Source organism: Dendrobates tinctorius, unplaced genomic scaffold (genome assembly GCF_039654945.1).
Source record: "Dendrobates tinctorius isolate UK_male_01 unplaced genomic scaffold, ASM3965494v1 ptg000278l, whole genome shotgun sequence".
NCBI classification, from domain to species: domain Eukaryota; kingdom Metazoa; phylum Chordata; class Amphibia; order Anura; family Dendrobatidae; genus Dendrobates; species Dendrobates tinctorius.
In genome coordinates this window covers 730,160-743,872 of record NW_027361945.1, presented here as the reverse complement: position 1 = coordinate 743,872, position 13,713 = coordinate 730,160, and the positions used below count along the sequence as shown (strand labels likewise).

At 46.2% G+C, this 13,713-nt stretch overlaps 1 protein-coding gene across 4 annotated transcripts in view; it reads right to left on the bottom strand.

Annotated features, from left to right (window-relative positions):
• The window catches only part of LOC141072596 (protein arginine N-methyltransferase 7-like), a 224,992-nt gene that overhangs the window by 102,579 nt on the left and 108,700 nt on the right, over window positions 1-13,713 (bottom strand). For all 4 annotated transcript variants that reach the window (XM_073559880.1, XM_073559882.1, XM_073559881.1 and 1 more), the window contains 2 exons: window positions 8,445-8,674; window positions 4,277-4,457 (listed from right to left, as the gene is read on the bottom strand). In XM_073559880.1, coding sequence (XP_073415981.1) covers window positions 4,277-4,457; window positions 8,445-8,674 — 411 coding nt within the window. The remainder of the gene's footprint in view (window positions 1-4,276; window positions 4,458-8,444; window positions 8,675-13,713) is intronic.

The following is a 13,713-nucleotide window of genomic DNA, read 5'->3' as shown; positions in this document are numbered from 1 at the left end:
CACAGGACAGCGCTCATTATTGACATACACGCAGCCATCAACTTCCGGTTCATGAGTTCCAGTACACGCGGGCCTTGTCCCACCTTTCACCTATTTATATTTGCCGCTTATACCCCATGAGGTGACCAGACGAGCAGCGGATACTGCGTCCAGCCCGGTATGCCCTAACACTTCACATATTTGGTAAGCATATATACAAGGGTTTCCCCCGCTAGTGCTTCTTATTTGCACATATACCTCCACGGTCCTTACCGCTCAGTATATTCTCTCTACAGCCTCATATGGGCCAGAATTTTTCAGAGTGACACAGATATAGCATTAACAAGTATTAACCCTTCATTTAACTTCACACTACGTGTATTTCTTTGTGGTTCTCATACATGTATTATTAATAGGCACAGAGCCTTATTACTCCATGAAGTCTGACTCCATGCTCAGTGCTCATAATACCCTCCGATATACCAGGTATTGATTTTCTTATAGTCACACTCCCATTAATGTTTATTGTGCACTATATACTCACCTGCTCTACGGTTTTCCAAACACAGCGCAATACTTCCTAGGGACAGCTGGAGAGTATAATATTTACCTGCACGATATCTTCAAAACAGGTACAACTAATGTAACACCTCTTTTCATGTTTTGGTCATCTATTTATTATAGGAGTCCATACCACTCTTTCTTCTATATTCTAATAGCAGTCGTTTAGGTTATTCCTTGTCTGTTTATTTATGCTTTTGTTTCTCTCCCCTCTCACCTGGTCCTCCTGATGCATTATTACCGTATGAGATTTATCAATGTATTTTTCTGATGCATTAGACTGCACGTCTGGACACAATTATTGTAAATATTTATTGGATATTACTGTATTAATCATGAGGACTTGTTATGACTTTTTTCTTCTTGTATCTGTATTGTATTAACTACAGCAGACTGACGAAGGCCGGTTGTAGGCCGAAACGTCTCTGAGACTGCATAAAAATAAAATAAAACATCATCTTTAAAGGATCATTCAGTTGAGTGCCAAGTTACTTTATTATTTCACTTGGTCTGGGTAACCTACTTGTGCACCTTGTGGTTGTGCCACGCTATACTTGACACAACCTGACCTGAAACATGGTTGTTACTCCTGAATATCCTCCTGTAGAGTAAAGGAAACACAGATCTGCTACTTACTGGCACAGGCTGATCTAAAACGGTCGCCCTTCTCATGCATAGCAGAGTGTGATGAATCAATAGACAACCCTGGCACAATAACATCACTAAAAAGCTTTGGCAAGTATCCAGAATTGCAGAACGGCGTTGGAAGAGAACACATTCGCAAGACGACTTCACCAAATTCAAACAAGCAACACTCGCATTCAAATCAGTGTCCTGCTCTGCTAAATAGGCCTACTTTACTTGCCTTGTATCTTCCTTATCCCACAACCCCAAACAGTTGTTCAACACTTAACTCCCTCCTCCGCCCTCTGACTTTGCCACGCACTTAAAAAATAAGATCGACCAAACAAGTCAAGTCTTTATTGTCCAACCACCACAACCCCTTTGTATACCAGACCAATGCCATAACCCCATAATGTCCCTCTCCAAAATCACTGAAGGAGAGCTTGCTCATCTCATCTCCAAATCACACCTCACAACTTGTGCACTTGACCCCATCCCATCCCGCCTCCTCCCATCGCTAACCCATCTCTTCAACCTATCATTAACTTATGGTACCTTCCCTTCTGCTTTCAAATATGCCACAATCACACCTATCCTCCAAAAGCCATCCCTTGACCAAAGCGTTATGTCCATCTATCGCCCCATATCTTTGCTCCCATTTGCTTCCAAACTCCTTGAGCAGCAAGTCCACGCTGCTTTCCTCTCACTTTACATCTAACTTGCTCTTCGACAACCTACAATCTGGCTTCCCTCTCCACCGTTCAACTGAGACTGCCCTGACCAAACTTACTAACGACTTACTTACAGCCAACGCTAACAGACAATTCTCTATACTCCTCCTTCTAGACCTTTCCTCTGCCTTTGACACAGTTGACCACTGCCTCCTACTACAGATCCTTTCTTCCTTTGGTGTCATAGACCTTGCCCTATCCTGGATCTCCTCATACCTTACCAACCACGCATTTAGCGTTTCCTACTCCCATAATACCTCCTCATCTGGCCCTCTCTCTGTTGGTGTCCCTCAAGGCTCAGTCCTAGGACCCCTTCTCTTCTCAATCTATACCCTTGGCCTGGGACAACTCAAAGCTCTATGGCTTCCAGTACCATCTATATGTTGATGTCACTCAGATTTACCTCTCTGGCCCAGATGTCACCTCTCTGCTCTCCAGAATCCTGAAGTGTCTATCAGCCATATCCTCCTCCTCTCGCTTCCTCAAGCTCAATATGGACAAATCTGAACAAATTATCTTTCCTCCATCTCGCATACCTTCCCTACCCGATCTATATATCACAATAAATGACATCGTACTTTCCCCCTGTCCCAGAAATCCGCTGCCTCGGAGTAACCTTTGACTCTGCCCTGTCCTTCAAACCTCACATCTAAGCTCTGGCCACCTCCTGTCGCCTCCAGCTTAAAAATATTTCCAGAATCCGTCCTTTCCTCAACCCTCACTCTGCCAAAATGCTTGTGCATGCCCTAATCATCTCCTGCCTCAACTACTGCAACATGCTCCTACTGTGGCCTATCTAACATGCTTGCACCTCTCCAGTCAATCCTTAAAGGGGTTGTCCGGGCTTTTCACATAATCTCAGTGCATATCTGGGCTGCAGAATGCTGACAATAAGTAATTTACCTTCTGTGGCCAGTTTGCAGTGTTTGCTAGATATCATCTCTTGCTTTTAAGAAAAACGTCCAGGGGGGTTTGTTCTGGCACTGAAATGAGAACTGGTCACTTCCTCCTCAATAGTTTCACTTTCCATAGATCACTGTTCAGCGTGTGTCTGGGGGAGGAGGAGCAGCTGCTCTCTGCACTGAGGCTGCTAGAGGGGGAGGATTTGTTACTGTGTGAGGAGGGCCTGTTGCTATGGAGGGTGGGGTTGTTGCTATAGAGGGCATGTTTTTAGTAGAGTAGGAGGAAACGACCATTTCTCATTTCAATGCCAGAACACACCCCCCCTGGACGTTTTTCTTACAAGCAAAAGCTGATATCTAGCAAACCCTGCAAACTGGCCACAGAAGGTAAATTACTTATTGTCAGCATTCTGCAGCCCAGATATGCACTGAGACAACCCCTTTAAGGCTGTGTGCACACGTTTCAGATCTTGATGCGTTTCCGGAAGCGCGGAACTGCATCAAATCCGCAGTGTAGTACAGTAACAATGACAGTCAATGGGAATTTGAGAATTGCTGTGCACATGCTGCAGAAAAATCAATGCGGATTCGCAGCATTTTATTTTCCGCAGCATGTCAATTCTTTGTGCGCAAACGCAGCGTTTCTGCACCCATTGACTATACATTGAGTAAGGCAAATCCACACATCAAAAAACGCATGACAATCCGCAACAAATCCGCAAGTAATCCACAAGAAATCCACATCAATTCCGCATGAAATCCGCAAGCATTTTGGCCTGCGTTTTCTGCCAAGAGATGCAGATTCTGTGCGGAAAATTCAGCAGACCAATCCGCAACGTGTGCACATATCCTAACTCTGCTGCCCAACTAATTAATCTCTCTTCTCATTCCACTCCTGCTTCCCCTCTTTGCAAATCTCTTCACTGGCTCCCAATTTCCCAGTGTATACAGTTTAAACTACTAACACTGACCTACAAAGCCATCCATAACCTTTCTCTGCCGTATATTTCCAAACTAATCTCCCAATATCTTCCCTCACGTAATCTCCGATCCTCCCAACACCTCCTTCTCTCCTCCACACTTATTCGCTCTTCCTTTGGAATTCTTTGCCAACAGGTCCGGGTATCCACCACATTTTGATATGTCAGATGGAACCTGAAAACCCACCTCTTCAGGAAAGCTTACGAACTGTAATGACCACGCGGCCACCTCAACACCATCGGAGCTACTGCAAACCCCCAACCTACTGTCTCCTTCCCCATAATCCTGTAGAATGTAAGCCCACAAGAGCAGGGTCCTCTTTCCCCTCTGTACCAGTCTGTGATTGTTAATTTGTAAGTGATTTGTATTTTGATGTCACCCCGTTTCATATACAGCACCATGGAATCAATGGTGCTATATAAATAATAATAAAACATTGCTGTTACACCTAAATATCCCCTATACAGTAAAGGAAGGAAGAACAGATCTGCTCCTTACTGGCACAGGCTGTGGCGCGGGATACAACCAGCCCGGCTTCATGCTGCAGGTGATTGTAGCTTCCGGGTCCATGTCAATGTCCCACCATGACAGTATCACTTGCGCTGCTCCACTGTCCAGTGATGTGAATTGGACGATATGAGACTCTGCAGCGCTGCGGACCTGCTTGCTAAAGTCCAGTCTGGTGAAATAAATACACGATGATCAGATTACTAGAAAGAAGCAATTTTACATTCACTAATCTACAGTAAGAACACAAACGTGTTCAATACAGATATGAGATTATCCTGACACAAATACATACACCCCCTTCTATTACCCAGTAAAGTATCTGGTAGTGTGCAGCATAATAGCTTGTGATGATACACCCCCTGCACACCCTGACATTGGTCCTCTATAGGGTCTGAAGACTTTAGCGAGACCCACGTAATGCTCGGTTTGTATTCCACACTATCTATAATAATAAATGCCCTAACCAGCTTCCGGTTGTAACAACTTCCGTCCAGTTGTAACCGGTGACGTCACCACACACACACGCACATGTTAACCCTCAACACACCACACCGCCTCAACACACACTCCTCTCACCTCCACTCATGTCCACTCACTCTTTCACTCCACATACGTTCCTTTCTCTCACTCCGTTTCTCATACTCACACCGTCATCGTCGCTGCCCTGACATCTTCCTCCGCCGCTGCGATCCAGGATCCAGACGTTCTCCAGGCCGCCGACATGTTCTTGCGGGACGCCATCTTGGATGTCGTGAAATCCCGCAAGATTCAAGATGGCGTCGCCGCAACAATATGTCGCTGGCGTGGACGACATCGGGATCCAAAAAGATGGCGTCGGCGAAATCTCGCGAGATTACACCGACGTCATTTTGGATCCCGATGTCGCCCATGCCAGCGACATGTTGTTGCGGCGACGCCATCTTGAATATCGCGGGACTTCACGACATCCAAGATGGCGTCCCGCAAGAATATGTCGCTGGCGTGGGCGACATCGGGATCCAAAATGGCGTCGGCGTAATCTCGCGAGATTTCGCCGACGCCATCTTTTTGGATCCCGATGTCGTCCACGCCGGTGACATGTTGTTGCGGCGACGCTATCTTGAATATCGCGGGATTTCACGAAATCCAAGATGGCGTCCCACAAGAACATGTCGGCGGCCTGGAGAACGTCTGGATCCTGGATCGCGGCGGCGGAGGAAGATGTCGGGGCAGCGACGATGACGGTGTGAGTATGAGAAACGGAGTGAGAGAAAGGAACGTATGTGGAGTGAAAGAGTGAGTGGACATGAGTGGAGGTGAAAGGTGAGAGGAGTGTGTGTTGAGGCGGTGTGGTGTGTTGAGGGTTAACATGGCAAGAGGTGTTAACGACGTCGGCGAAATCTCGCGAGATTTCGCCGACGCCATCTTGCATTCGTGAAATTGCGTCATTTACCTCACGCCGACTTGCTGTGCGGACGCTTGGCATTGCCTGTACCACCATAACTACTGCTGCCTTGGTCCTATGCCTGTTTACTGCCGGTGTCTAATTACTGGACCAATTTACCTGTACCGCCATAACTACTGCTGCCTTGCTCCTCTGCCGGTGTCTAATTACAGGACCAATTTGCCTATACCGCCATAACTACTGCCTTTGTCCTCTGCCGGTGTCTAATTACAGGGCCAATTTGCCTATACTGCCATAACTACTGCTGCCTTGCTCCTCTGCCGGTGTCTAATTACAAGGCCAATTTGCCTCTACCTCCATAACTACTGCTGCCTTGCTCCTCTGCCGGTGTCTAATTACAGGGCTAATTTGCCTCTACCGCCATAACTACTGCTGCCTTGCACCTCTGCCGGTGTCTAATTACAGGGCCAATTTGCCAATACCGCCATAACTACTGCTGCCTTGCTCCTCTGCCGGTGTCTAAATACAGGGCCAATTTGCCTCTACCGCCATAAGTACTGCTGCCTTGCTCCTCTGCCGGTGTCTAATTACAGGGCTAATTTGCCTCTACCGCCATAACTACTGCTGCCTTGCACCTCTGCCGGTGTCTAATTACAGGGCCAATTTGCCAATACCGCCATAACTACTGCTGCCTTGCTCCTCTGCCGGTGTCTAAATACAGGGCCAATTTGCCTCTACCGCCATAAGTACTGCTGCCTTGCTCCTCTGACTGTTCACTGCCTGTGTCTAATTACAGGGCCAATTTGCCTCTACCGCCATAACTACTGCTGCCTTGCTCCTCTGCCGGTGTCTAATTACAGGGCCAATTTGCCTCTACCGCCATAACTACTGCTGCCTTGCTCCTCTGCCGGTGTCTAATTACAGGGCCAATTTGCCTCTACCGCCATAACTACTGCTGCCTTGCTCCTCTGCCGGTGTCTAACTACAGGGCCAATTTGCCACTACCACTTCATAACTACTGCTGGGCAATTACAGGGTCAATTAGTATCTGTTTACTCTACAATACTCCAGGACGCCTTCTTCACTGCCAGATAACTGCCAAATAGACGCCTTTACCTGTGCCAACATGAGTCATAACAAAAAGTATGCCAATGCCAGTGAAAGGAAAGCAGCTTTAGCACTACGACAAAAACAACGCCGTGCTAATGAGACTCCTGAGGAAAAACACCATCGCCTTGAGAAGATTAAGGCTTATAAACGCCGTCGCCTCACACACGAATCCCCTAACTCTAAATCCATAAGATTGTCTGAAGAAGCCTCTGCACGCCGTCACCGCCGACAACAGACGGCCTCTTCCTCATCATTATTATTAGACTCACAACAGGATGCTTCCACATCAGCATGTGGAACAATTTACTGCTACACTTCATCCCATATGCCGTTCACTGACATAACTAATCAGCAATCTGTTTCTGCCCTATCAATACCACCATTTAATACCGATGCACAGTATGCCAATGCCAGTGAAAGGAAAGCAGCTTTAGCACTACGACAAAAACAACGCCGTGCTAATGAGACTCCTGAGGAAAAACAGCATCGACTTGACAAGATTAAGGCTTATAAACGCCGTCGTCTCACACACGAATCCCCTAACTCTAAATCTATTACATTAGCTGAAGAAGCCTCTACACGCCATCACCGCCAACAACAGACGGCGTCTTCCTCATCATCTATAATAATAAATGCCCTAACCAGCTTCCGGTTGTAACAACTTCCGTCCAGTTGTAACCGGTGACGTCACCACACACACATGCACGTTAACCCTCAACACACCACACCGCCTCAACACACACTCCTCTCACCTTTCACCTCCACTCACGTCCACTCACTCTTTCACTTCACATACGTTCCTTTCTCTCACTCCGTTTCTCATACTCACACCGTCATCGTCGCTGCCCCGACATCTTCCTCCGCCGCCGCGATCCTGAATCCAGACGTTCTCCAGGCCGCCGACATGTTCTTGCGGCGACGCCATCTTGGATTTCGTGAAATCCCGCGAGATTCAAGATGGCGTCGCCGCAAGAACATGTCGCTGGCGTGGACGACTCGGGATCCAAAAAGATGGCGTCGGCGAAATCTCGCGAGATTACGCTGACGCCATTTTGGATCCCGATGTCGTCCACGTCGGCGACGCCATTTTGGATCGGCGAAATCCCGCGATAGTCAAGATGGCGTCGCCGCAAGAACATGTCGCCGGCGAGGACGACGTCGGGATCCAAAATGGCGTCGGCGAAAACTCGCGAGATTTCGCCGACGCCATTTTGGATCCCGACGTCGTCCACGCCGGCGACATGTTCTTCCGGCGACTCTATCTTGACTATCGCGGGATTTCATGATACTCAAGATGGCGTCGCCGCAAGAACATGTCGCCGGCGTGGACAACGTCTGGATCCAGGATGGCGCCGGCGGAAGAAGATGTCGGGGATCGTGGAGCAGCGGCGATGACGGCGTGAGTATGAGAGACGGAGTGAGAGAAGGGGTCGTATGTGGAGTGAAAGAGTGAGTGGAGATGGTGAAAGGTGAGAGGAGTGTGTGTTGAGGAGTGTGTGTGTTGAGGGTTAACATGGCAAGAGGTGTGATGCTATCGCATCCTCCCGATGCGATAGCATCGGGCCATAATCTAGTCATACATAAATGACTACTGAGTTGGTACGCATAGTCTCCATGGTACATATTGACGACAGCGTCTTCTTCCCGTCACTGTCTTCTTACCGGAAGACAACTAGGATATCACTGAGAGGTGTGAAGTCACCCGGGCTTAGCTGGCTCAGCTGCACGTCACATACTGAGGAGGATCCAGGACAGCTTTGCATTTCGGGTGGAGGCTGAATAGTTCTGAAATCCAGCTGCATGGGTAAGAGTTTATTCCAACTCCAGAGCCTGCGGGATTCCACCACTTGAGCATAAATGGTGGCTCGGTGAGGAACAGCTTCCCAACGGTCCTGGTAAGAGAAGGGCAGAGATGTTTGGTTATATTGCAACTGTACAGGACATGACTGCATGAATCTGAATCTTAAAGAGATTTTCTGCAGTAACTCCCTCTTTGCAGCTAAGGAGACCTGGCCATGAGGTTATTTATGATCTCCACTGTTCCATTACACTCCATTTTTGACATCGCATGACATCTCTGTGCCGATAATGTTGCAGCTTCAAGCTCAAATTATATTTCCCAACAATTGTTTTACACTTAATATCCATCTTTGAAAAAAATGATATAGTTGGTGTCCCCAAAATAAAACGAGGCGTACTCACCATCTCTTACCCCTATGGAATAAGTGCAAGTCGCTCTATTCTTCTGACCATTAAGGCCTGTGATTGGCTGCAGTGGTCAAGTAACTGTTAGCGGGATCTCATCCAAGGAGCACATGGTGTCTTGTTCCAGCCATTACCCGACTGCTGGAGCCAATCACTGGCCTCAGTGTTCAAGTGACTGAGGTATGGATCGGAATTGCTTCCTGTTCCAAATGAATAATTACAAAAGAACTGTTTGCATAGAACAAGGGAGCCCATCAAATATGATTTGTGTAGTTGCACCCCTATGACAGTATGGGCTGGGCCACTCTTTTCTTTCTTGTTTGAGATTGCTTGTGTCCTGGCACATACCAAGCAGCCAGCGCTAGGTCTACGGGGTAAGAGACATGGAGAGCCTCCCATTTTATTTTGCATTTACACTGAGTACATTTCTGCACAATGGTAGCGATCTTACATCACGATAGTGGACGCTTTATAGTTCTATTAAATTGATTTTCCTCTCTTGACAAAATATCATTAGTGTGAAGTGAGCCTACACTACCACAAGGAAACAATTATTGTACATAAAGAAACTTTTCATTATATATTCCTAGAAAAAGACTTCTATTTCCCACAATTTTTAAAGGGAAACAGTCATTAGGTTGTACCAATATAATGTAGGCTCAGCAACACCCCGCTCTCTCTGTTACAGAATTCTGGGATGGTTCTCTAGGTCCCCAATCCGCTCTGCAAGAAAAAAAAATAGAGCTTCTATAATACTCACAGACGGCGCGGTCCGGTCTCTCGTCTTGATCCGATGCCCCCTTTCTTCTTATAATCGCCATCCTCCTTCCCCGTTTTGTGTGGATGACGCGTCCTACGTCTTTCAGACAGCGTCTCCCATGACGATCCTGTGCACACTTCTCTCTGTCCTGACAATGGCAGAGCAAACTGCTGTAGTGCACATTTGCCGGCTTTATCTACGGGTTATCGTCACTCTGTGGCCTTTCCCGGCACATGTGCACCACAGTACTTTGCTCTGCCCTTGGCGTGGCAGAGAGGAGAGGTGCGCCTGTGCAGGAGCATGATGGGGAACACTGTGCGCAAGATGTGGGACACTTCATCTATGCTATGAAGGGAAGGAGGAAAGCAATTGTGAGAAGAGAGAAGACGCCGGATCAAGACCAGAGACGTCCATCAGACCGCAGTGTATGGCAGTATAATAAGAGCTCTTTTTCTGCATTGCAGAGCGGACTGGGGACATACAGACAATATTCTAGAGCGCTGTAACAGAGAGCTTACAGGTGTTGGCCCTACTTTATATGGGGAAACCTGGTGACAGGTTCCCTTTAATACTTTTTTATGTCTCCTGCCTTGATAATTTACAATCAAAACCTGATCAAATCTGTCTGCAGTGAAGGATCAAACTACAACTAATACAATAAAAGTTCTAAGGAGAGGGATTGGTGAGAAGCTTTAGGGACATAAGAGCAGAAGTGTCTAAGGAAAAAATGCTAGAGGATTCAAGTGCAGTGGGAAAAGCCTCTAAAAATACTGGATAAAAGTCCTACAATAACCAGAAATAATGCTACAGGAAAGATATATATCTTTGTACCGTGTTAGCCAGTAGATCGAAAAATATTTAGAATTGAGAGTCCTCAGTGGTTGATACCTTTTAATGGCTAACTGAAAAGATGGTAACAAATTGCAAGCTTTCAAGACTACTCAGGTCTCTTCATCAGGCTTGACACTAGTCTATGCCTGATGAAGAGACCTGAGTAGTCTTCAAAGCTTGCAATTTGTTACCATTTTTTCAGTTAGCCATTAAAAGGTATCAACCACTGAGGACTCTCAATTCTGAATATTTTTCAGAAATAATGCTATTCCTCATGTACCCACATACAGCTTGTGCTGAAAAGTCACCTGATCGCATTATGTCATGTTGTTCGGACTCTCAGCCTGTAAAGTTGTGGAAAATGTATCAGCAAGTGTTTATTGTATTCACAATAGAGCACAGATCATCTGGTGAAAGTTAGACATTTTTCCATTTCATATGAATGAAAAAAAAACAACTCATTCAGGAATTGATGGCAGTAACACATCTTAGAAATGTTGGGACAGGCTTAGCATGAGGAAAAAGTAAATGGTACTAATGAAAAACAGCTGGAGGATAAATTTTTAACAAAGTCACATGACTGTGTAAAAAAAGAGCACGTTAGAGAGGCAGAGTCTCTCAGAGGCAAAGATGGTCAGAGGTCACCAATGGCCAATATTGGATGCTCGCGATCTATGGGCCCTCAGGCGGCACTGGATTAAAACCAGGCATGAATCAGTGCCAGAATACATCCAGAAATCATAGTCTGTCATCACAGTTTTCCATGCAATGCACAAATGTATGTTTAAGCTCTATCATGCAAACAAAAATTCATATATCAATGCAATCCAGAAACACTGTTGTATTCTCTAGACCAAAGATCATTTAAAATGGACTAAGGCAAATGGAAAACAGTTCTGTGGTCAGACGAAATAAAATGTGAAATACTTTATGGAAACCACGGAAGACATGTCGTGCGGACTTGATAGGAGAGGGACCATCCAGCTTGTTATCAGCACACAGTTCCTGCTTCTCTAATGGTATGAGGCTGCATTAGTGCCTATGGCAAGGACAGCTTATACAGTACAGACCAAAAGTTTGGACACACCTTCTCATTCAAAGAGTTTTCTTTATTTTCAGGACTATGAAAATTGTAGATTCACTCTGAAGGCATCAAAAATATGAATTAACACATGTGGAATTATATAATTAACAAAAAAGTGTGAAGCAACTGAAAATATGTCTTATATTCTAGGTTCTTCAAAGTAGCCACCTTTTGCTTTGATTAATGCTTTGCACACTCTTGGCATTCTCTTGATGAGCTTCAAGAGGTAGTCACCGGAAATTGCCTTCCAACAGTCTTGAAGGAGTTCTCAGAGATACATAGCACTTGTTGGCCCTTTTGCCTTCACTCTGCAGTCCAGCTCAACCCAAACCATCTCGATTGGGTTGAGATCTGGTGACTGTGGAGGCCAGGTCATCTGGCGTAGCACCCCATCACTCTCCTTCTTGGTCAAATAGACCTTACACAGCCTGGAGGTGTGTTTGGGGTCATTATCCTGTTGAAAAATAAATGATGGTCCAACTAAACGCAAACCGGATGGAATAGCATGCCGCTGCAAGATCCTTTGGTAGCCATGTTGGTTCAGTATGCCTTCAATTTTGAATAAATCCCTAACAGTGTCACCAGCAAAGCACCCCCACACCATCACACCTCTTCCTCCATGCTTCACGGTGGGAACCAGGCATGTAGAGTCCATCCGTTCACCTTTTCTGCATCGCACAAAGAAACGGTGGTTGGAACCAAAGATCTCAAATTTAGACTCATCAGACCAAAGCACAGATTTCCACTGGTCTAAGGTCTATTCCTTGTATTCTTTAGCCCAAAAAAGTCTCTTATGCTTGTTGCCTGTCCTCAGCAGTGGTTTCCTAGCAGCTATTTTACCATGAAGGCCTGCTGCAAAAAGTCTCCTCTTAACAGTTGTTGTAGAGATGTGTCTGCTGCTAGAACTCTGTGTGGCATTGACCTGGACTCTAATTTGAGCTGCTGTTAACCTGCGATTTCTGAGGCTGGTGACTCGGATGAACTTATCCTCCGCAGCAGAGGTGACTCTTGGTCTTCCTTTCCTGGGGCAGTCTGTTATGATTGGGTCACCGAGGAGGAGAGCAAGACTAAGCTAAGCCACAGACCACCAGAGAGGTTGGTAACTAAGCGGATTGCAGACTCCTGATCCTATCCACACAACTAGAAGTAGCCGGGGAGCGTACCTACGATGATCCTAGACGCCTCGACACAGCCGGAGAACTAAATAAGTCTAAAGCAAGAAAGGGGAAATCTAAACTACCCCAGAGCAGACCCCAAAGGAATAGATAGCCCCTAAAACATATATTGTCAGTGAGACAAGATGAAAATACAAACGCAGGTAGGAAAATAGACTGAGCAAACGATGGGGTTCACACTAACTAGACAGGACAGGAAAGACACTGTCTGCAATCACGCAAAAAAACCCTGCAAAAAATGTCCAACACGTCTGATAGAAACATACTGAAGTCACACAACTTTGCCCACAATATCAGCACTCTGGTATATTCTGAAAGCAGAGCAAAAAGAGGCCAATCTAATAAGGGACAAAAACAAACTGGCACAAGCAGTAACAAAAGGATGGAAATTCAGCACAGCCCCAGCAGGAGCTGGCTGACCACACAAAACTGAAATAGACAAAACCAGATCAAATGTGAACAATAGCAAAAGAACACTTAGCTGAGCATGCAGGGACTGAGCTGGAAACTAAGATCTCGGGAAGCAGGAAAAAAATCATGAGCAGAGACAGAGGGAGTCGGCTGTCTTAAATCCAGTCAGAAACTCTAGATCTCCAATCGTCCTCCTCATTATCAGGTGGCAGGCCTCTGTTAATTAGATCAGCTCCATCACCTCCAGTAAACACCAGAGGGAGCCCAGAAAGAGAACTCGCGACCCCTCTGTCAATGTAACCAGCTCCACTACTTTCACTAGTAACCAGAGGTAGGCCAGAAAGCGAATTCAAAACAGTACCTCCCCTTGAGGAGGGGTCACCGAAGCCTCATCCACACCACCAGGCCGATTAGGATGGGCCCGGTGAAAAGCACAAACCAATCTATCGGCATGAATGTCAAAAG